The sequence below is a fragment of the Cygnus olor genome, chromosome 9 (genome assembly GCF_009769625.2).
Source record: "Cygnus olor isolate bCygOlo1 chromosome 9, bCygOlo1.pri.v2, whole genome shotgun sequence".
Classification (NCBI taxonomy): domain Eukaryota; kingdom Metazoa; phylum Chordata; class Aves; order Anseriformes; family Anatidae; genus Cygnus; species Cygnus olor.
Window position 1 is genome coordinate 17,942,205 of NC_049177.1, and position 24,445 is coordinate 17,966,649.

Sequence of the window (24,445 nt, forward strand, 5' to 3'; positions counted from 1 at the left end):
CAATAATTAATACTTAAATAAAGAATATCTCAAAGGGAAACCTGTTGCAGAAAAGAACTCTTGTCAAAGGCCATCTAACAAAGCCAGCACCTGTGACAATGTTGCTCTGAAAATGAAACCATAAAAAGGTAGTTTAATATTAATTGTATTTATATGAATACAAGTAAAACAAAGCAGATCATATTACAAAGTACTAAATTTTTGTCAAGTCAATAGTATATTTAAGACAAATATTTCACTGCATTGTACGTAAAGTATTGCTAGATAGCAAAAAGCATATGGAATCGTGTTTTGAACGTGTTGAATATGAATATGGGCAATTTTCAGTTCTGTATTCAAGTGACAGTTTCAAAATATGTAAAGTATTAGTGTAACAATTTGTTTCTCTTGTAGAAGATCCATGAGTATATTTGCATCAGATTCATCTTTTTACCCTTATGAATATGCAGTTCATCTTAGTGTTAGATACCTCTTGAGATGTATTGAAATGCAAATCTCTAAGAGTAATATATTTTAATATTACAGATTTAGAAATGGCCATTGCCTATTGGAATTTAGTACTTAACGGAAGATTTAAATTTCTAGACCTGTGGAACAAATTTTTGTTGGTAAGTTTTAAATCTTTACATAAACTGGACTGCAGTAATTTCAAAACCTGAAATATAAATATGTTTATATTTTTGAGTAGATGCAATGGATTGTTTTGTTACAGATCCCAGATGCTGCACTTCATAGTGTATACAAAAAACACATGTTCTGGGGGTATGATTGTGTCCAAGACAGTAAAAATGATTTTGTATATGTGTTCTTAACGTTTTTTTCTTGTATTTTCCACCCCTCCAAACAGGAGCATCATAAAAGATCAATACCTAAGGACACCTGGAACCTTCTTCTAGACTTTAGTACAATGATAGCAGATGATATGTCTAACTATGATGAGGAAGGTAAACATTTCCCTTTATTTTCATTAACTTCTAACTGTGTAATGGTACATTTATTACTGTGTATCCGGCACAGATATCTATTAGTGTAATTAGAGAACATCGCTGGTGATCTAACGTTCAGAGTTAGAGCTACTTTAAAACATGTTGTTATCTGTTCATTGCAGGTTTAGAAAATAAATGCTGATGTTTTCTTAAATCCCTGTTTACTCTTTTTTTCCTTCTTCATGAGCTCAGATGCTAACTCTTTCTTCTTGAGGAAAGACCCTCACATCTGTATTTAAAAACAGGGATTCTCTCAGTGGTTTTTGGCATCTCCAACCAAGTAACCGATGTGTGGTCTGTGCGTTTTCTTGTAGGGGTCCTCTGGTTATCGCGTTTCTTAGTTTAGAATGTTTTTAAAGTTTGGTTGTTTTGGCTTACATGAAGATTGGGCATGTGATAATGCTAAAGTGAAGCTGGCCACATGTAGGGGTTACAAAACATAATTTATTTTCTACAACGTGTTTCTTGTAAACTTTTTTGTATTGATTTTTTCGTCTTCCAGTCCATCTGCAGCCAAGAACTGCTAATTACCTTCAATCGTTGGCGGCAGATCAGTTCAGTGAGTGGAGGAAACTAAACTTCCTGATACTTCCAGAACAGAGGGGAGCAAACTTCTACAATTTTAATAATTATGAACAGTTCTCATTCCCTTTTCATCAAGCGAATGGGCTGCTGCCCACAATAAGTCAACGTAGTTTAGAAAGATTAAAGGCAGAAAAGAATGTTCTGATGATTTGGAATAAAAAGCCTTTCAGGAAAAAACCCACCCCCCCGCAATTATTTTAACTTTCACGTGATGATGGTGCACATGATCAGGAGAGTGGCATCTCTTCGGATATCACTGCCCATAATGTGACAAATGTTTATATGCATTTCAGCTACCCCTTGATAAGGAATATGGAAGAGCATACGTAGTACAATACCAGTTTTGTAGGGCATTGGCTATTGGGGTGCATTTTGTTGGTTTTGGGTAAGACCACCTATGCTGATTCTAACAGATGAGCGTTGCATTCATGCAAGATCACATTGTGAGCTGTAAATGCCTTAGTGTGCTGTGACATGGTGCTACTTAAACATAGGCTCCTTCATATGATGTTCAGTGTTTTTTTGTTGGTTTTTTTTTTTTTAGCAGTTATTGCCATCCTGGATACTAGGTTTGACTTATGGCTCCAACAGCAGTACAGTTTTTAAGCTAGAACTTTTGGTTAGGAAGATGAAGGAGGTTATGATCCTTGAAAGGGTTCTGTATTAACTGGGTTTAAAGGAATGGAGAAATCTTGAGCCATATGTTAAATCTGAAGCAAGTAAACCAAATTAGCGTTATTACTATTTTTTTTTTTTTGCTTGAAACTAGTTAAGATTGGGAAGTAAATAACTTTAGCTCTGAAGCTCTAAAAAAGAATGCTGCTTTGATCTGATTTCTTATGTTCTGATCCTTTTTTTTTTTTCTCTTTTAGGGGCATGGCCAGTTCTTATCGATGACTTTGTGGAATTTGCACGCCCTCAAATTGCTGGGACAAAAAGTACGACAGTGTAGCATTAAAGGACCCTTCTAGAGTGTACATAGTCTGTACAAATACCTGAAATGGAAAATTGCACAGTCAATTTCTGCTGGCTGGACTGAACTGAAGATCAATCCTCACAATGTGGCTGAGGGTTGAGACAAACCTTTAAGGATACATCTTGGACCATATCGTATTTCATTCTTCTACTGGTGGTTTGGGCTTTTCTTCTAGTCTGGACCACTCTTGCCCGCTAAAATTCCAACATTGTGGATTTCATCATGGATTTTTTTTCTTGTGTGTGGACCACCCTAGTTTCAGCTCCCATAAGTCCTAGAAGCTTTATAATTATTTTGAGGTTTCTGGTTTCACATAAAGCACAATGCTGGTCATCATCAGACAGCTATTACATGGCATCTGAATTATACAGATCAACATCAAAACAATTTTTAAAGGAATCCTTAAATATACACTTGGGGCTAGTTGCAAAGACTATTGATAGCACTTCCTTTAAGAGTGATATATTTAAGTGTACTGGGTCTGATTTCTTCCTTTTTTTTTTTTTTTCTTTTCCGGAAAACTACAGGTATCGTCTAAGTGAGTTTGAGCATCTGGTAAAAACAATTACAGAAAGAAACAAGAAAAACCGAGGTTGTTGATATTGGGCTATCTAGGTGCCTATCTGAATGGTTTGATTGTACATCAGCTGACTGTGAGAGCAGTTGAAGTACGACACAACTACTGTGCACTTACAGCACCTGCGTTTAATGTTCTAGTCGGCCTTCAGTGAGTGTCATTTGGATGAACAGTGTGTGTAAGGGTAGAATCTAGTATGCTCTAGGTTATTATCTAAGAAAATAGATTTCATTACAGTTTTGAAATGCTTATCTGTCTGTCAAAGGAAGGCTTTTTCATTTCTGTGGAAATCTAAAACTTGAATATGCTGAATTTGTGTCTTAAGTTTGCTACACAATACAGTATTTTAAATTCAGACATGAAACTTTTATGCTTGAGGTATAAAGAAGCAAATGGCCCTGATATAAAAAGAAGGTGGTGCGTTTGAAATGAAACTAGGTTTTGAAACCATTATCCTGAGAAGTAAGTTAAATCTTTATAACATATAGGTACTGCTGTTATAGATGACACCCATTTTTAATTATTTTGTTGAGCTTTCTGTAAAAAGACACGTCACTGTGGTTGCCAAATATAGAAATGCAGAGTAAAGCGTTCCCAAACAGGCACAGATCAGATACAAAATACTACACTGGCTTTGTTTGCTTAAATTATTTTGTTGGTTCATCACTACTTCTCATTGTCTTTCTGCAGTTAACTAAATCAAGTTCATTTTGTTCAAAACAGGTTTTATCAGATGCGCTTCTTTATTTTTAATATTACAAGAACTCGTGAACTGCTTTTGCGCTGAACATGGTCTTTACTTCTCACTTAGTTATTTGTGAAGAGATCTGGTATCTTGAGATAAATACTACTCTGTAAAGCAAGCTGGAAGCTACCAAGCTCCAGGGAAAAAAAGAAAGACTATAGCTACAAATAAGGGTAGAGGTTTGAGTCCATGTGCTAAATAGTCCCACGGTAAGGCCAGAATTATTTCTGAAATGAGTAATTGGTACTTGCACTAAACAGCAGCACGCTTCTATGCAGATGCTAAAAGTATTTTAGGAAAAAATTGACTATTAAGCTGCTAAAAATGCTTATTTCTATTCTCTGAGGTTTGACCACGAGGCTAGCTTCCTCTTATAGCAGTGCCCTTTTAAGAAAATCCAGCTGTGCATTTATTTCAAGAATACAGTTCCACAGAAACATTGATTTTCTCCAGCTACTGGAATTGGCTATGCCAAAAAATGTGTGTTTTGCTGCTTTTCAGTATTTCCTTTCTAAATTTCGTGTAAATATAAATGGGGATTTGAAATTATGGGGTGGGTGTGTGTGTGGGGAAAAAAGCTCTACAAGGTATCTATGCGTGCTGTTTCCTGTGTTGAGGGTTTTGGTACAGTTTCAGATTGATTTGTTCAAGTATGCTGTTTGGGAAGGAGAACTGACTTGGGTTTTTTTATCCCAATACAGACTTGTCCCTCAAAAAAAGTCTGAGATTGGGTAGTGGCATAATGCCGTGGTGTTTTAAAGAATATTCCTTTTGAATGCAAGATCTTTTCAACAAAATAGTGTTGTCATCAGTTTGGTACTACGTGCTTATAATTACTGTGTAATTATAAAGAAATACAAAAAACTTTGACTAATTATGTTGCAGAAAAAGGTTATTTGTGCTATGATGGCATCTTAAGAATTTTTCAAAACAAAATTGAAAGAAACATTGATTTAACAGGGTGTTGTTCTAAGGACAAAATGCCTGGTTACAGAGAATATTTTGTACTGAAAAGTGCTCAGATGTGGCCATGTGTTTGTTTTTTTCCTTTATATATTTGTTTTGGTTTATTTTTAAGAATGCAGACAGTTGCTTACTTGGATTGCTTTAATTCATAAGTGCTAATGTCCTCAATCTGATGATCTCCCCTTAATGGATCAATTTAATTTTGCCAAATGTCAGGAAAAAAAGGTAAACATCAAGTTTATAACCTGTTTTTATACATTAAATGTGTACAAAATTAGAAGTGCCCTGATATAAAACACTTACTTAATCTCAAGATTATATTTAGTAAAAAGCATCATTTACATATCTCTGTAAGTTCAAATGTAACTTCTTACAATCCCTCTCATTACCAACAGAGGCAATAAAGCTCCAGTGAAATTGCCATGACTAAGTCTTCTCATGCCTTGATTGTTTCAGCGTATTATTTGTAAGGCTTTCCTAGACTGTCCTTTTAACCAGGAAAAAAAAAAGTACAGACTACTTGGCTGCTGCATGAAACATACATTCTATGGTGGGCAAGTCTTTTTTGGGGGGAAAATACTCTACAAACTGATGCAACATCTTGCCTGCTGCTTATGCTGAATGTTTACAGGTACAGAATGGAGCTGATCTGACCCAGCTATGCTGCATTAACATTACCTTGCATGCAATGGAAGACACCGCACACACTGCATTTATTTAAATAAGTTGGGTTAAAGACTACACTGCGTAAGTGACTTTTCTATTGATCAACCTGTTAATACGTAAGTTATGAATTGCTTCAAAACTGTTTTACAATGAACTCCTTGCAGAGAACTCCTTATTTAAGAAAGATATTTTTTAAGAATACATTTAATAAACTTTTGTCATTCACACTTTATTTAAATAATGGTGCTAGAAGTCTCTGTAGATTTTATTTGAGTACGGTACGCTGTTTTTTTTTTAAATACATGCTGCTATTCAGTCCCGTAAGCTCTTAAAGACAACCAAACCATTTAATTGTTGATGAAATTATCTCTTACCTATCGGAAATAGGCTCTTGCTTTGTCATACGCAGTTGAATGGTTTATTACCAACATGAGACAGTAGCTGCATGAGTAAACTCCAAGAGTTTTGCTCCCTAAACAGACACCTGTCCGTCAAGCCCAAGTCTGGACATTTAAAAGGGCGGGGGGGGGGAGGGGTAGAATTACCTCCCTGCTGCTGAACGTTCTGCCAACAACCTACCCTCTATTTATTTCAGTTCTCAAAGTAATTTAAAAAATAAATTGGCAAGTAAAACATTCAAATTAAGCTGTTTTTTGAACTTGATTCTATGTCTGCAGAGTATAAAATGTCAAACCTTTCTTCCATGAAAAGTTCAAAGGACAACTGGCAGGTGTCAAAACAACGCTCTTAAGTCAAATTAGGAAGCTGTTCAAGAAACCAAGGCTGAGAGCGGACAGGTATGTGAACGTTGTGCGAGGACAAGGCCACAGTGGGGTGGCCAAGTGCCCTGGTTGATTTGCTGCAGAAGAAAGGGGCACAAAGCGCCTGGGGGAAGCCCAGTGCTGAGCAACCCTCTTGGTAAGCTCCCTGTTGCACAGCTGGTGCCAGGTGGGAGGTGTGCACACAACACATGCACAGGTGGTGGGCTGTACCAGCAGCTGGCACAGGGACGTTGCTTCAGGGCCTCTCCAGCAGCTGGAGAGCCTGAATCCAGGGGCCAACCTGCTGAGTGGCAGCTGTGTGGGCACAGTCCAGCCATGGCCAGCTCAGCTCCTGAAGCAGCAGCAGTGGTCGCCGCTCTGTTCACCCGAGTGCGCCGAGGACTCTTGCTGTGACCTGCACGTATGTACGCAGGTATGTAATTAAAACAATGACCCAGCTAGAAGTGAAAGTTTTATTTAATAAATATAATTTCCATTAATCATTTTTAAAACAACTTCTACTGCCCGAGCTGTACAATGAACACTGACTCGCTGTCAGAAAATCAAAAAAAAAGAACGTGAGGCAGCCACAGTGTCAGAGGTCCCAAAATCTTTGTACTAATTATTGCTAGTTTCCAGCTGTCAATGCCCCTTATTTGCCTAAAATTAAGGATCAACATTGTTAAAAGTGTACCATCAAATGCTCCTCACAAAGCTAAAATTCAAGTTTTTTTCTTAAAAAAAAAAGAATTTATCTTACTCCCATAACAGGAGTCTAGCCAACTTGTTATTTTAAATTGTGCCTAAGAACTGAAGTCTCCAATGGCACCATAACTGGAAATTTTAAAAATCTATTCTTTGCTGTAGTTAGCAAATGATATCTTATTTGTACCTGAAAACGATCCTCATTTTTAATCCACACAGTTGAGAAAGAGGAAAATAGTTATCTTTTAACTCATTGCCAAAATGCACAAAGGATAAGAATGACTGGACTTTGTTCATAAACAAACAATTCCCTTTAAATCTGCTGAGGAAAAATTAATATACACCATAGCACATTTAGGTGTATTGTAGGGCTTTTTTTCAGGCAAGTCACGCTTTATGGTCTAAGCTACAGTATTTTTCATCTCTTCCCATTTAACATTACATAGACATCTTTTGCCCATGGCCCCTCAGATTTTTATTCTTGTCCATGCACTTATACAAACCAGAAAAAAAAAGCAACAAAAAAGTCGTATCTACAACGATGACAATTTTATATACTTACTGTAAAACAACATAACATGGCAACAACTAGAGCAAGGCGAACACTTCAAAGTGATGAGAATATTCCTTTTAACGAAAGCCACAGAAGCTTGGGCAGCAGACAGGGTCTCTCTAAGTTATTTCTGGCATCTCTAGGAGCAGCAGAAAAATCTGTGGAAAGCAGAAGCCTTGCAAACACTGATGCAAATGCATGTCTAAGATGATCGATGGCAAGAGCTGATACAGCCACGCGCAGCCAATCCTTCCTCCTCCTGTTTATAAATTAAGTCATTCAAATACAGTGCAGAAACCAGACAAATCATGCCACTGAAAGCAAACAACAGAAGCAAAGAACATACAGAACAACTGACAATAAAGACTCACAGGAAAAAAAATAGCTGTAAAGAACAAAGTCTAAAGAGGAGATAATTTAGGAAAAATCTAAAATTAGTCTGTTTCCCTGACAAACGGTTCACTCAGCTCTAGGAATGAATCTCCTTTTTTTTTAAAAAAAGTGTTTTGTGTAACAATGCAGCAGCAGGTATAGTTAAGATGGTGTCATAGCTATCAGTTATTCTACAGCAGGAGACTAACATAGTCTAAAAAATGGTTAAGCACGATTATGCACTTTTGGACCCTGAATTTCACCAACATCACTAATATTTATAAGTCTAGAAGTGTCAGATGAAACTTAAAAATAACATAAGTACTGACTGAACAGCTTTGAGACACTTCTAACACTAGAAAATGATTATTTTTTTCTCCAATATAGAAGTTAGTCATTAAAAAAAAAAGTGTTTGAAAGTATTACTAAAGGTTCTCGGTAAGAAATTATAGTTGCCTAATATTCATTCTAAGTTGCATAATCTTTTCTTTTAAATAATCTTTTGCATTAGAAAACAAATCATTATGAAACTGTAAAGCCAAAGTTCTCAGCATTTCCTCTCTTGCATTTTTTGGTACCCCCTTCCCCCACAGACTTAAAAAACACAGAGAATATTTTTTTTTCATCTTTTCACTGCACTCTTTATAACGCATAAGTCTGGTAACTAAAACTATGTTTTTTTCTAAACAACAGAACCCCCACTTTTACAGAACAGGAAAAAAAAAATCTGCTGAGAACTCAAATCAGTTCTCTCAGGGTGGCATATGGAGAAGGTGCTCCTTCAAAGACACTGCATAGTAAGGTGACAAATATCATTCTTGCTTTACTGGACTGTCTGCTGTAGGCTTTCCTGCCATATGTTATGGATTTCAAGGCCAAGAGATAATTCTACAGTTTCTCCTGTATGGCCAATTCTTCCTCACCTGTTAATTCTAAATTAGAGAGATGAGTTCTATCATTAAACTAAGTAAGTTCCACTTTTTTAAACTTATTTGTTAAGAATTCTACACTGTACTCAATGCACAGTGAATGTTTCATACATTTTAACTGTCAAAGAAATACACAGAATATTTCATCTTTGAGTAAAAGCAATTTCAAATGATCTGTGATGTACTTACAAAAACATGGTCACTTCCTCCATCCAAAACAGTTTTCAGACCAAGAAAAATGTGGTCTTGTGTGAACCAATTCTATACTCATTAAATGAGAAATTACTGATTTACATTTACTGCAAATAGAAAAATATACCTTGGCGGACAGATGGATTCTTAAGTTCTTCCTGAATTGTTTAAATGCATGTTTCTTCGGTAACCTTACAAACACTGGGAAAAGGGAAAGTAGGGGGGAAAGGGAGAAGAGGAGTTGGAAGGTTTTAAAGAAACACATAATGAACGTAAATTATTCTTCAAATACAGGACTGTGCTTCTTTTGAGCAAATATAATCAACATATTTGTATGGTAAAAGCCAAAATCTATTTATGTACAAAGCTTAAACCAATCTAAATGCTTGGAGTGGGGTTGTTTATCAAAGCCTCTGACTTTTTCTGTACAAAGTTAACCACAGTTTATATTTCAATACACGATACACTAACCACACATACTGATGAGGTAATGAGGCCTAAGATGGTCAGACAAACCGAGTGGATGCTATGGCTGACACGGACAAACAAGTACTTCTGAGAAGTTAAACATGGTGGTTCAGACATAAAGGATACAGCTAAACAGCAGAGATCTGTTAAAATATTCTAAAACATTCTTATTTCCTTCATTCAATGTAGGGATCTAGTACACAGCTGAAAGCTTCAAGCACTACACTTAGGCATTCAAAGGCATGATACAAATATCCTGGTATGAACTATGAACACTAAATTAAATACTTATTTAAAAGGAAAATTTGCTATTTCTTTCCTTGTTTCATAACTTATTTTATGGCTTCTATTTGTGAACTGATCTTGATCTAATGTCAGCAGGATAAAAACCTCATATCTTGCATGTTCAAGTCACTACAATTTTCAAAAACAAGGCTGCAATGACAATTTACTACAAAAACATTGCCTTTAACAATGAAATCTTGAAAATCCAGCAGTATCTGCAGCCTTCAGTTTAGAATGAAGCTGCCAGTCCTTAATGCAAAAATAAAGTTCCATGAGAACTGAAATAACACCAGTTAAAGCCATGAACAAGAACAATTAATAGCAGACCTGTTGATAGGTGAGGAACATCCAAAACATGATACAAGGAGAGCTGGACCTCACCTGCAGCTCATTGAACTTGGGAGAATTTGGGATGATCTTAACAAGAGGGATTACAGCCCTCCCTGGCCCCACTAGGCTGTCACATCAAGATGTCGTCACCACACAATTTGCTTGGGATACAGCACTTAAGCTAACAGCAAAAACTCGTGCAGACAGGGTAAAAGCAGCTAATGCTGTTTTTGCCCAGATCTTAGGCTTAACTGAATCTTAAGAAGTTTGCATAGACACTAGCTTAGCTACAGGTGCTATTTACAGTCTGTTCAATTTACAGTTTACTCCACAAAGAATATATATATATATACACACACATATATATATATATATATTTAATCTTTTGCTGTCTGATGAAGATTTTTACAGTATTGATGGGACTTCAGTGTCAGAGACTGACTCCAAACTGGATTCCCAAACAAGCATCCAGAAGCAGCAGCATTTTTACTGGCCTCTACCTGAAGACTACCTAAGACAATGCTCTATTATATCCCTAGTGGCAGCATGTCCATCTTATCTCCCACGTTTAAGACAATTAGTAAGCTTAGCCATCTTAGCAAAATGAAGAAGCAGATGTTGCTACGCAGCCCCAAACACCCAGACACACACTGGTGAGAGAAGAGGGGAGGAAAAAAAAAGTACCTGCACGATGTACCATTCAAAGTTGCATCTGTGCAATCTGTTTTTATTGGCATACTTAGGTATCAAAACATTGCCACCAATGTCTCAGATCCTTTAGATATATGAAGATAATTAAGCATTAATTGCATCTTTGAAGTACAACATGACCAAATATAAATACATGAAAAAGAAAACATGCAAAGATTCCCCAACGTTAAAAGGATTACTCATTCAAAAAATTTATGCTAGTGAGACACCTGCACAATCCACAATTTCTTTCCCAATTTTCCATGTCAAGTTCGTGAATTGTTATAACAAAACACAGAGCATTAGAAAAGATGACTGGCTTCTGAATTGTACTTCAAGAAAAGTGAACTGTTACACCCCTTACAATTCCAAATTACTGATTTGTAATCTAACTGCTCTTCAGTGATGACTAATATATTGCCATTCATACACCAGCATAAATACTTGAATTGTATTTCACTCTCAAAAGTACTGAGTGTTTATACACTATAGTAACCACCCATGGAAATAACAAGATTGATTTGCAAACCGTTAAGACAGCATCTGTAAGAAACAGGTTCAAAATGAGTGCGTGAGTGTGTGTGTGTAAAGTGAAGGGTCATCATGAAAAATGAAACTTTAATAAAATTTCATTTTGCAAATTCAGTTCTATTGAACCATTTGGATTTGGGAGAAGAAAGATTTTGACGCTGTGCTATATCAATGTCTCAAATATCAAATACAAGATTCCAATCTGCTAATATGGTAACAAAAAAAGATTAAACGGTCAGAGGTAAATGTATTCCTTACAAAAATTATTTAGCAACTTTTGGATATGATTAGAAAAACTACTGGAAGCAATTACAGTCCAGATGACTGTTCTGCTAGGCCACGAGACAAGCCACAGTTTGTCTTTAAGTCATGCTATAGTCCTGTCTAGGGCAGGGATGCAGCATTGAACTCACTTCAGAACCTACTATAGGTATGTGAGCACCACATGGCTTCCACAAAGGCATTTACAAATGTCCCTGTTAACAAGTGGGTGAGTCCATTGTGGAGAGAGTCAAGATGCTTCTGTCGTTGGCATAGAAGGGATCCGATGAACTCCATGATCTAAAGTAACAATAAAAGAAAAGTTTGGCTGACTGGGAATTTATAATCTAGAGGCAAGGAGCAAAGTCTATGAAAGCAAAGATAAAAATGTTAGGAGATTAGGCAAATGTAGCTCTTTAAGAGACTAATCTATTAAGTTTTATGTAAAAAACTTCAATTCATTTAAACCTTTGAAAGTACACTATAGTTAATATAGCCAACTATGTAAGTAAAAATTCCATGCTTGCCAGAAAGGTAAAGTTACTCTCAGCTACAGATATTTTCACTGCTTTAAACTGAAATGACCAGAGGTTTATAGGCCAGCTTTCCAACTAGTTTTAGTACTGTGCCTCAAGAAAAAAAAGAAAAACAAAAACCTCAAATGTTGCACACGTAAATTCAGGCACTGTGAACGCTACGGTTCGATTGCCTAAGGTCATTCTAGTAAAGCCTTGTGGTAAGCACAGCTAACCACAGCATGCCAGTAGATTGCTGTTCTAATATTAAATGCCCGTGCTGTCTCAAGTTACAGGTGGTCAAAACCTTATCTGCAGCCATGAGTTTATTTCAACCCTTACTGTTAAATTTAAGTTAAATTTTAAGACATCGGGAAAATTATCTAACATGTCATGAGTCTTGATTCAGAAGTGATCTTGCAATGTCTCTCTCTTAAGGACAGATTACTGCTTTTGGAAAAGAAACACTGCAGAGGGGCCACTGTTACTGGTTGAACAACATTATAGGACTGTATGTGAAAAGCTAAAAAATAAAGGGTTGGAATGCAAGAAATCCAAGTATAACAAACTTATCCTCCAAATTTGCCTCTGTCAGAAATCTGCTGTTTCTTTAGAACTGTTACATGCAGTGCCTTGATACGAGTACTACTAATGGCACAGCCAACAACACATTAATGAGCCCTACTGTACAAGAATGTATGTGATCCAGCATTCTTAGTATTTTAGTGACTGACAAACTGACAGACAATTTAATGGAACAGACAGACAAAAATGCGTTTCATCATACTACACCACACATTTTATATTCTAACTGGTGAATGGAACTATAGAAAATACTTCTTGAATACGTTTTACAAGCAGTAAGTACTGAATTCCTGTAGCCCTCTACTCCAAGCATTTGCACAGCTTTGATTCGTCAACGTTTCTATCAAAATTTGATACCGTATTTGATTTCATGTTCAGTTATCATATTTGACAGAATATCATATTTGACAGAGTATCAGGAGCACAAAATACAACACAACCTATCTACATCAATATTATTTAAAATACTGCTCATCATTCCACAGCATGCTTACAATTTGCTGCTGTCTCCTGGTTGAATATGAAGCTGCTATATACAGCGTAAGTATGCAAGAGACTGTCTTGTTTGTGACTGTGTGATCTAAGACATCAGCTATTAAGTACAATGAAAGCAGCTCAAGAAAATTTACAAGCATTTTTAAATCACCAAATAGCTTTTTTAATTGTACCTTCACGATTTCTCAACTTATAGCTGCCATATGTGATCAAACCAATTAGTACATTAAGAAATAAACAGACTTTCACATATTATAAGGCAAGCGTAAGGGAAGAATGTAAACAGTCCTGACTTTTAGACTAGGTTTTAAGTGACGTTGCTGTGTGGATGCAACTGAAGTCACTGGAGAAAAGACTGAAATGACAAGTTTTCTTTGCCGTTCTACTGTACAGAAAGTTAAGTGAAATGAAAAAGTGGTTCAAATTTCAACCAGAGGCAAAAGCAAAAGCTACGGAGCTTCAAGCCCTAGTGCAGCACCACTATAGTTTTGCATAATCATTAAACATAATACTAACTTCAATGTTCTAACAATTCTGAAGTTATTTAGCTAGGTGTAACTTCATTTGAAAATCACGAAACCTGAGAAAAAGCAATCTTCAAAAAATGCTTAATATTCTGTCAAATAGGATTCATCTTCAATAAATATTTTTAAGTTAAAGAAAATCAAACTGCGTGAAAAAAGGAAATCATAAAAGTGTAAATACATTGCAGAAACATAGAATACCTACCTTGTAAAACTACACATTACTAAAGGAAATGTTAACCAAAAAATCTGCTCTAATTAGATAACAATAAATGAAATAAATAGCACGAGAAGTGTTTCATTTGGAAAGCACAGTTTTACAGAGAAGTGGTGAAAAAACACCAAAAAACCCCCAAACAAAATAACAAAAAAGCCACAAGACCTTAGAGCAAATACCACCAAAATATTGATTTTTGATCAATTAAATGCTCATCTTGTAGATTAAGAATTCTATTAAATTGTTTATTTTACACATCATGCCCGCCTTCTATACAGCAAGAATTTAATTAAAAATGTACTTATTCATCATAAAAGTTCATTTTTCATATGGAATGAAACATTTTGCATAATCATACCCTAGATTTGTAGAAATGCTGAGTAAATTTCATAAGCAAGCCAAATGAGAGAAACCAACTGAAACCACAGACACGGCGTTCAACACAAGAGTTCAAAACAGGGATGTACTACATATCATGTCAATACCTAAAGGTAAAATCAGAACTGACAAAGCTTGTCAGTGAAAATTACCCACACAAGATTTCATACTGAACGAATGATATCATGACCTTTAATGAAAAGGGACAGTGTCAAATACAAAATGAGTTTCCTTGAAAACGCGTGAAATGCAACTTTTTCAGGTTTGCCTTTTGACCAATGAAGGACCATGATATCACTCAGGGATTGAGATTACGATGTACAAAAGACCATTTTTATTTCTACCCCCAAATATTTCCATGTTTGTTAGACAGCCCTCTCTATTTGGAAATGGGGAGATGGCACATGAGCAGATTTAGTAAGAGCTTTTTCCCCCCACAGTTTAGCTCACTGCAAGAATGGTGTCGTTCCTCAGAAGTATCTGATTACTCTAACATGCTTTTATCCCACTGAGGTTTGTTTCACACGTGGTTTGTGAATGAAAAGATTTATTTAGCACATACTTTGGAATGGCACACATGATTTTGACAATATACCTTCTAGAACTGAAAAAACGTTTAAAATTCTTAGAACCTGATGGCTCTGTTCTGTCAATTACACTGATTTTAGAAATAGATTATAAAAGTTATACTACAAAAATATTTCATCTCCATATCAATCAATGGCTGCAAGATTAAAGACTTTCCTTATAACAATAAAGTTATATTCAAGGAGGGGGTGTGAGCCTTTTATATATCTTCAGGAGTAATTCAAGCTCCAAGGTAAATATTTGGAGGTTGTACATCAAGAACCAAGGGGAAAAGTCTTTCGACTTTACAAACAACTCCTGATTCGTGAAGGCAAAAAATCATAAAACAGGAGAATAAAAGCAGCAGCGAGGCTTGATTATCTAAAGGGAAGAATGTACAAAAAAAAAATCAAGAGAAATTATGATAGATACAATGCAAGAACTTGTACTAAGCCAAACTAAACATTTTAACAGAAACTTTTTGAAAACCATTTTTCCCCCTCCCCATCCCAAAAGAAAGCACTCAAAAAGAAGCAAGAAACTTAGCTTGGAGGACGAATAAAGTACAATAAAGTGTTGCATTTCCTACTTAAATAAACAAAACCTGCAGCTGGTTTGCTAGACAGCTATAGCTGCAGGCTCATCAGGTTCCAGTTTATAGGAGAATCGTCTGCAGCAAAGGCTATTGAGAGAAATTCCACACCTGTTGACCCGGGTTGGACTACATCTTCCCATTAGTCGTTCCAGCATTCTTCTAACAGATGTGCATGCTGTTTCCCCATCTGAGAAGCAGCACATGGAGTCCAAGCAGTTGATACCTGAACTTGTCTCAGTAAGCTGGAAGGATGAAATATAAAAAAAATAAAATAAAATTAGTATTTGCAAATTCTAGCAATAAAGATGTTATCAGAAATAACTTAGGAAAGGCAGGTTTTCTTGAAGTTAATGTGTTGAATATTTTTCAGTCTTACAGAAGAACTACAATGATGTTCACCATTTCCCTTCCCAAGGCCTATAAACATTAACATTTGACGTTCCCAAGGTTTAAAACACAGCCTTGCTGAGCACATGGAAATTGTATAACACCATTTCTGCTTAATGATAAAAATAAACTGGTTAGCAATTTTCTGTATTATAGCTATAATGAACTTCTGGAGCAGAGCCTCATGCAGTTTAAACTGTCCAGCCTTGATTAACCTCAGTAGAGGTACAACAACTTATACAATCTGCAGGTGTATTTTTTAAGCAAAATCTATCAAGAGAAAGCTTCAAATCAAGGCTACAGAATAAAGTGCAGCAATGTGATTGTAAGTATTCATTATTCCTCAAGAAGTGTAGAACGCAACTTCCGATATTAGTTTAGGTCCTATCACAACCATAGGTACACACATCCTTGGCTTTGCAAGGAACAAAAGCAAATTCTTAATTTTGTGAAAATCTTCTCTAGTTACAAATCAGACAGATGCTAAAAAGGTTTAGTCAAGCTTACGTCAGTACAAAGAGCAATTCAGCGTTAGTATAACAAACTTTCTATTGTTCATTCTTAGCATATGAGAAAAGGACCCAAACAAAATGAAAGTTACACAGAGATACATTGAATAAAGTTAAATGCCACCTATTGCTGTACTCCTCTATTATTTTTGAACACTAGTCAACTGCAACACAACTGAAATCCAACTGAAATTTAGCACTGTTGGACAGAGAATATCCAAAACTGATTTCAGCATTCTTTCCAAAAGGAAGTAAGCAGAGCGTGGGGATTCTTTCTGATTTTACTTAAAAACTCTACATGACAGCATCCTGTCAAACAACTGCTAAACATGCAGGCTAATTTTAAGCACCTTTTATTCTTACCTCACTCTCAGACACCTGTGAATGAGGAAACCCATGAAAAGGCATCTTAACCTATAGCAGGGCACAGCTCAGTTTTAAGAACGTTCCCCGACTTTTCACCATGTGACTGAAAGTAAATGACTGTTGTCTGAAAGACTTTGGTTTCCAAACCCAATTTCTTCCATGCCACCCATTCTTGCCCAGTACTAACACTTCAGAGTTTCTCAGAACAGTTTCTCTGAGCAGACATCGACTACGAGCAGACACATTCCTTCCTAATCCCCTAAAACCCAGGCAACTTGGACAGATTACAGCTTCCTAACAGAACAACAACTTTTCTAGGATGAAGAAGCAGCCAAAAGAAACAGGAGACTTTTGGAAATCCAAGTACAGTTCACAACTGTGCTGTCACAGAAGATACCATGACGAGGAACAGCATAATTTACAGCATTGCAGTGAAAGCAAGTACAACCTTCACGGCAATTTCTTATTGTGCTGACAGAGTATTAGAAAAGAAATTACACAGAGCAGAAGGAATTCCTAGCAGGAGGTCAGAAAGCAAGCTCCCTGCCACATATACAGTGATCTTCACTGTTGTGTTAACAGCAAAACAAACTCTGAACATTCCTCCACTTAAGATTTCAAAAGTCCTGACACAGAGCAGTCCTCGATGTTATTAAAAGACTGGCATAAAGAGGAACCAGGAGTCATGCAAACTAGCTCTCAAGGAGGGAACCTTCGGTTCTGGTTTTGGAGGCATGGTCACTCCTCTGCAGTAGAATCTCCTTCGTTCCTCTCAAGTTAGAGGCTAACTAAAAACTAGGATCATACTTGAACCATGATTTATGGAGAAGTTCATATTATCCTTTTAAAAAAATAATAGATCTGACCTTACGTAAGCCTGCACAAAACATTTATGTTCTATCAAATTCACATCTAAGTGCAAAGTAATATTGGACATGCATTAAGGACACAACATAAACTCTATTTTATGTGTACATATGTTGGGTATCACTGCCTGGAGAACGTGGGTTTTAATATCTATGCCCACTGTATGGAAGGATGATATTTATATTATGCTAAAGAGCTCTTCCCACTTTTCTCTCTGTGGCAGACAGTTACAATCATAGGTCTATATCAAAGTAAAATATGGCATGGTAAGGCAGCAGAGCATAATCATCTCCAGAGACCTGAAACATATCCTCAAGAGATAAAAGGGAGGTGAGCCAATGCTTACAAAATCAATACATACAGAGAAATATCTGATGTTATTCATATTTGGGCTGCAAACAGAGTCTTTTCATAAGGTAAGATATTGGATCACCATAACAAAATGGATATTATAACAGATCATTTCATGTAATAAATGAAAAACACAGTTGAAATGCTGAATTAAAAAGAGTGATTTAGTTTGATAAAGAAAATCAGACCCACATACTGTGATACCCACATTTCTGGTATCTACGAGAAAACTTGCATCTTGGAGATGGCTCCATGACTGTCTATAAAATGATATTTATAAATATATATATACACAAACAGTAGGGTAGAGTGGGAGTACTACCTAGTGAACGTAAGAACTGTCCTGTAGGCTAGATGGATCTAGCAGTTGCCTATTGTCCTCCCCTCTGTGCTTGCTTTCAGCAAAGTCACATGCTGAGCTGACTGAACCCTTATCTTCTTCCATCTAGAAGGACAGAAAAGCAACAGATCTTATAAAGCGCCATGCTTGCATTGCTTTAAAACAGTTACCACATGAACCTTCATTTTACGGATCTGTTCTTGAGAACAGGGCACATTTACATGTAAGAGGCAATTTTTTCAAGTTAATTGGTAAAACACATGGTTTATCAGCGCACAAATATTAGAGAAGTTTGGTCTTTTTGTGCACCACGGACTGCAGAAGGGGAAAAAATAAATCTGAAATCTATTTCAAATTTTCAGACTGAGGTTTAGTTCTCCTTTTCCAACAGCAAGGATCATTTCAATTTGTTCATCTTACTACAAGGTGTTCGATATGCAACACAACAGACATTTCAACTAAACATTTAATCACACTGAAATACGCAGTTGGGACTTTGCTGAACAGGAAATATATTTAACCATGCACATCAAGGTAAGAATATTGCAGGGTATTTTCCTGAGCCCAGGTGCTAACTACCAACGTGTCTGATGGCATATGGACATTTAAGAAAGTATATGATATAGCTATTGCTAATCCACAATTAAGTTGCAACTTAACTCCCTTTTCTAAAGATCACTTCTGTTTTTTAATCCATAACATACTGTATACCAACATGACAAATAGAAAGCTTTAGAATTTTAAAAGAATAAGAGTACTGACATCTAACAACTTCATTGGAACTTATATTTTCAACATTTTTCTAGTTTTTCTGCTCTTCATTTCTTCAAGTAAACCTACAAATGCCAATTTTTTTCAATTATTTCAAAATAATTAGAAAAAAAGTATCTTCTGGTAAGTACATATGTGCACTTTTGTTACTGAAAATCAATATGAAAAGTCTACTCTCTCACTGATTCCCTCTTCCTATGATAGGTTCTGTGGATTAGCTCACAGACCAGCACCACACTATGCTAACACACTATACAAACCTGTAAAGGAAGACAAAGTTTGTTCAAAGTTTAGCAAATTATGGTGTTCTGATATATTTCATCACTGTACACTTGCATAGTCTTTTTGGAAGTTATGTGGTTTCTGTAAGGAATGTACAAAAGGAACAGAAAACTCTCTGCTCTGACTTCTACACAGCTGGTCTAGATCACATATGATAGCTATTAGGAGAGGAATCCTATGTAACAGCAACTAGAGGAAAAAATACAGACAAGTAATGAAGGCCGTAAAGACAGGGCCAGAAGTTATGGAGACAAGTAAAGAAAGCAGATTTCTACAGAGATGAAAGGAAAACAAGCCAACAACAGAATCATGGGAGGGCAGATGAAGAAAGAACAGGGTCTCATGCTAAGGTAAACGCTCCAGTTTAAGAGTCCTAGATATGTTATGCACTAACGGCCTTCCCTGTAAATAAAAATCTTGTCTGTGTTTTTTGTTTCCCTGACACTGTGCACAATTGTAATACACTGTCAAAATGTAAAAGCCTCTATAAACATAGTTAATTTAATCTGTGATTAGAATTAGAACATGTATCTGAGCAACACGTCTTGCATGCAGATTAAGATTTCTGACAGTTCTTATGAAGCAGAGACATTAAACATATACACACAAACCTCACACGCAAAACTTTGTTTACAAAGAAAAAATAGAAATGAGATACAATGGGGCCCAGTTAATAGCCCAAGATAGAATTTGACATGTTCCACTAACTAGAGACAGCTATAGAGGAAAGAAAAAGGAATTTTTTCAAGTATTCAGTCATCCGTCTCCGGGTAAGCATAAAGCCTGCACCTGACCTGTGCTGTCGTATTTCCTTTTCATGCCAAGCTACAAAATGACATTATAGTTCAGAGGTAAGAGTTTAACAGGCATGCACAAGAATGCATTTCTGCCTTATAGAAATCACAGGGACATTTAGAAGATCCCAAGCTCTCAACTCTGTGTACACCACAAATGTTTTATAAACTTGAACTTTTTTGGACATCCCCATAAAATTTGATTATAACATCACATATTTTAATTTGCATTCATAAAGGTATTGTGCTTTGGTATATCAACAGAACACTAAGCACATTCTCAGAACACTGCATAGGTCAGTTAAACCTGGAACTATATTGCTTTTGAGGCTTTTAATACGTATTTAACAAGTAACACAAAACCCCTATTACCAATTTTCCCCTTTCACTGCTTTAGGTAAGGATCCACAGAGTAGCTTCTGAACTTCATCTGAAGACTAATAAAGAACTAGAGAAAGCCAAGTCTTAAGTTCACTAAAATTGAAGAGGTAGCTGTACTGCAGTTTTTGCCTCTGCTTTAAAGCTAGTAAGTGCTAAATTTTAAAAAACAATGCCTCCCTGGGGCGTTTGGCAATCTAAATTGCAGAATTCCTGATGTGTTTTCACAGCGTGACAAATAACAGCTAAAACCTGTTAATAAGCCATCTGAGCAGAATAGCCACTTCAGATTTCCCCCTGCAAATATATAGTCCACTCTCAGATAAAATATAAAGCTTTTTCTTCTTGATTCCCCTTTAATAGGGCTTTTATTGTTTCAATTAACTGATTTAAAAATACTCTAACCACTTCCAATGACAACTTCATCTCTTCTACTTTCCCTTATTTAAAGAAATGTAAATTAGTGTCTCAAACCCCCCAACAATGGGTTGCTTGGTTCTCCTAGCATCCATTCTCATGCTTTTGGACAACAATTACCTGCAAATTATGTAAAAGAAATCAGTTCTCTGCATTATGTCTTACCATATAATATAGATGTAGATAAGGGTGGGCTAATACATCAAACAGGTTAAGACATTATTGATGCATAAGAATGTTTTAGTGTTACAAATGAGAATCATTATTTGATAGCGTTTCATGTACTGAACTCTGCTACACATGTACGCTTATCTTTTCTTGTATAATTTTCTAGAACTTTGTATAAAAGTTATTTGAGAATATGTATCTGTAACAGTCAAAATAAACAACACTCACTTCATAGATGCACAAAACAAACACAAAAAGCCTTAGCTGCACAAGTGTACATATGCACCCAAATTTAAAACATTTTCTGCACTTTCAACACAAGTGAAAGCAAATTAAAATGGGCAAACAACTCGCAATAACTGCTGCTTGAAATATATGGACCTTCCTGTCACGGCCTGATGAAACTCAAATTATCCAACATGCAAAAAGCACTATTAATTTTGATCATGAAGAAATTAAAAGCATTATAACCATGCTAGAAACTATAATTATTTAAAAATGGATGCAAGAAGAGCTAGGTCTATTCCAAAAGTTGAGCATCATGCTAGGGATATTTTTTCCTAAAAACAAAGCACGTCCAACATGCTACTTAGGAGAAGCGTTTGGCTCAAAAACACAGAGCAAAGCCAAGAAATATACCAAACTTAATGTATCTGCACTATAGGTATTGCTCTCTCAACCCGCTAACATTCATGCCTCTTCCCATCTCTCTCAGCACTGAGTTAGTTCACCTTCAGCATGCATAAGAGTTGACGAGGAACTGTCCCTCCTACTCTACCTAATTTTGCTCAGCTGATTCCTTGCCCTGGACAATGGCTGCAGTGCGATGAACTCGTCACTTAAAGCAACTCTGTTGGAGTACATCTACAATTGGACAGAGAAGGGATGGAACATACATGTCAGTCAGTAGCAGCAGTAATTTTCTAAGAGAAAGACACAGGACAAGACATTGTTATAAAAGTGGAATGCACATTATATACAGAAACACAAGCCTGGTACCTTTAAGACAGTTCCTGGATCATCACGGCCAGTTATTGTTTGGGAGGACCATACCTGAGTGCACCTCAGCTTTCACACTAAGGACAAAGGCCTATATGCTTACACGTCTATACTTTACCTGACATCTTTATTCTGTATTACCTTGTCTCCGCAACAGTGCTGTGACTGGTATTTACCACAAGATTTATATTTTGATTCAGATTTTCCTTGCTGCCCAAGTCCTCCAACTTGCCATAGTTGGGAAAGAACAGAACTATAGTCAGAAATTACCCAGACCAGGGTAACAGACCAAAGGCAGCAGACCAAAGTCAAACATAATATGATGTATTCTCTTCAAGCTCGGCACGAAAGCTAGGAACACAGAGAAAAACAAAACAAAACAAAACCTAAACCAAAACAAACAACAACAAAAAAAGACACTGGCACCCTAAAAGGGAAAGGTAGATCTAACCAAGCTCATCCTGCGATAGAAGTCAACTCATGCTAGCCCATGGAAGACACTGATTTTTATTTTTTTCCTTAAAGTCACTGTAGAACATAGAAAAATTACATTTAAAGTTTAACACTTTCTAAAGTGGTTCTCCTTTATACTGGTTAAATTTAATTGCTCTCTTGGGAGTAAGTTATCTAAGCGTAACATTTAACCGTGACTGTTGATACTATGACCTTACACCAATTAAAGGATTTAAAATTAAGTTGCTTACGTACTCAATAGAGTAATGTAGACACCTATGGATTGGGTCAATTCAGAGCACTAAGGTGCGTAATTCACACAAATAGTGTGCTCTTAGTTTCTGAAAGATTAAAATAATTGGAACAAGCATTTTCAGTCAAGAAAGCCATGTTAGTTTCACTCACAGCTTTCAGGGGAATATTTTACAATCTAAATAATGGAGGGAAGAAGTAATATAAATAGCTATGAATTTAAACATCAGTAACTGTAAATATTAGTTCATGTACCAATTTGTCTTGCTCTAATAAAAACTTAGGAACTGTAAACTAAACTTTTCTTCCCTCAACATGCAAATACACTACTTTAGTCATACAATTAAAAATGAATAATTAAAAATAATTCAGTTGCACAGAGGGTGCTTTAGGACACAAGTGTTCTCCAAACTCATTCTATCAGAAAGCTTGAGTCATTTCCTCTGCTTTGAAACTGAAAGAAAAATATTCACCACAAATTTTAAATACATCTAATGAGGTATAATAATGAAAGAAGCATTCTGTTACTTCCTGAAAGTAAGTGTGGAAAATAAGTTGGTCACTTTTTCATATAATCACTTACATCTACTTCTTCACTACAAAAATAGCTTATGAATTCTGTAGGGCCAACTGTCACATTACAATGGGGAAAATCTCAACAGAATAAACCTCAAAAAAGCAACAAACAGGTGACTTCTTTTTGGAAATACATTTTTAACTGTGATTTTGCTATCAGATGCATGCAGAGAAACCACCAGCTGGCTGTTGAAAAATTTTTGGTCAAATCACATTTTAAATACTTAAACTTTGCAGTGTCAGGAGCTAGTTGTTTTCAGAAAAAGGCAGTGCTTTAGTAAACACAGACCTTGGTGTTGACAATGTCAAATGGCAAAGCAGAATGAGAAGAAGGAAAATCAAGTTGTGCACAAAACAAAATTACCATAGCTATGAATTAAGCTATAGCCACAAGAAATGTGTTAAAAGTCCATTGAGATTATTTCTTAAAGGTAAGAAGCCTGACTGTGTCCTTGATAAAAACAACTGTAATTGAAACAAACTGAACCTGATCTTTTTGAAAGTAAGAGAATGAAATAAGAAATATATGGCAAAGGCTAGAGGGGAAGTCTTAGCAGGTCTATCTGAGCAGTCTTCTAAAAGCTAGTGCTTTTTTAAGAACAACCACTCGGATTAAAGCTTGGATTTCAGCTATTAAATTCCAAGAGTGGAAAATGCAGCTAGTATTCCAATTCTGAAAAGGGATTAATAGATATCTTGGCTAGCTACAGGTTTGTCAGCAGGAGAATGTCTCACATGGATGTTTTTAAACACAAATTAGAAGGGTAATATAATTCAAGTAAATGAACAGGCACATACATTAAAGTAATTTAAAGATTAAATAGTAAAGGTAACAATATTGATGTAATGTGGTTAAGAGTTCTGTGTACATAGCTCAATAAAATTTGGATTAAGCAACTAGGACACCACAAAAATCAATATGGCACACATTAAACAGACTAAAAACTGCCAACAGTTTTCAGAAGAGAACTGTATATGGGCTATCTTCGTCAACTGGATGTTTTTCTATTTACTGTCTTTTTTACTGCTATCTGACCTCTTGGCAATGACCTGGAAGAAAACAAGCTCTTGCAGATAAGAA

General features: G+C 36.1%; 2 protein-coding genes across 18 annotated transcripts in view; one reads left to right on the top strand and one right to left on the bottom strand.

The window, feature by feature from the left end:
- Positions 1-5,258, top strand: part of DCUN1D1 (defective in cullin neddylation 1 domain containing 1) — a 43,432-nt gene extending 38,174 nt beyond the window's left edge. For 3 of the 5 annotated variants that reach the window (XM_040568032.1, XM_040568033.1, XM_040568031.1), the window contains 3 exons: positions 526-608; positions 848-944; positions 2,444-5,258. In XM_040568032.1, the coding sequence (XP_040423966.1) occupies positions 526-608; positions 848-944; positions 2,444-2,523 (260 nt within the window). In that variant the 3' untranslated portion in view covers positions 2,524-5,258. Of the gene's footprint in view, positions 1-525; positions 609-847; positions 945-1,499 lie in introns of all 5 variants that reach the window. The other 2 variants (XM_040568034.1, XM_040568035.1) reach the window with 2 other exon arrangements.
- A 146-nt stretch (positions 5,259-5,404) lies between these two features.
- ATP11B (ATPase phospholipid transporting 11B (putative)) overlaps positions 5,405-24,445 on the bottom strand; it is a 63,397-nt gene continuing 44,356 nt past the window's right edge. For 2 of the 13 annotated variants that reach the window (XM_040568026.1, XM_040568018.1), the window contains exons 29-30: positions 15,563-15,696; positions 10,793-11,878 (exon numbers count right to left, since the gene is read on the bottom strand). In XM_040568026.1, the coding sequence (XP_040423960.1) occupies positions 11,797-11,878; positions 15,563-15,696 (216 nt within the window). In that variant the 3' untranslated portion in view covers positions 10,793-11,796. Of the gene's footprint in view, positions 9,215-10,792; positions 15,697-18,256; positions 18,380-21,862; positions 21,949-24,445 lie in introns of those variants that run through there. The other 11 variants (XM_040568025.1, XM_040568017.1, XR_005822727.1 and 8 more) reach the window with 10 other exon arrangements.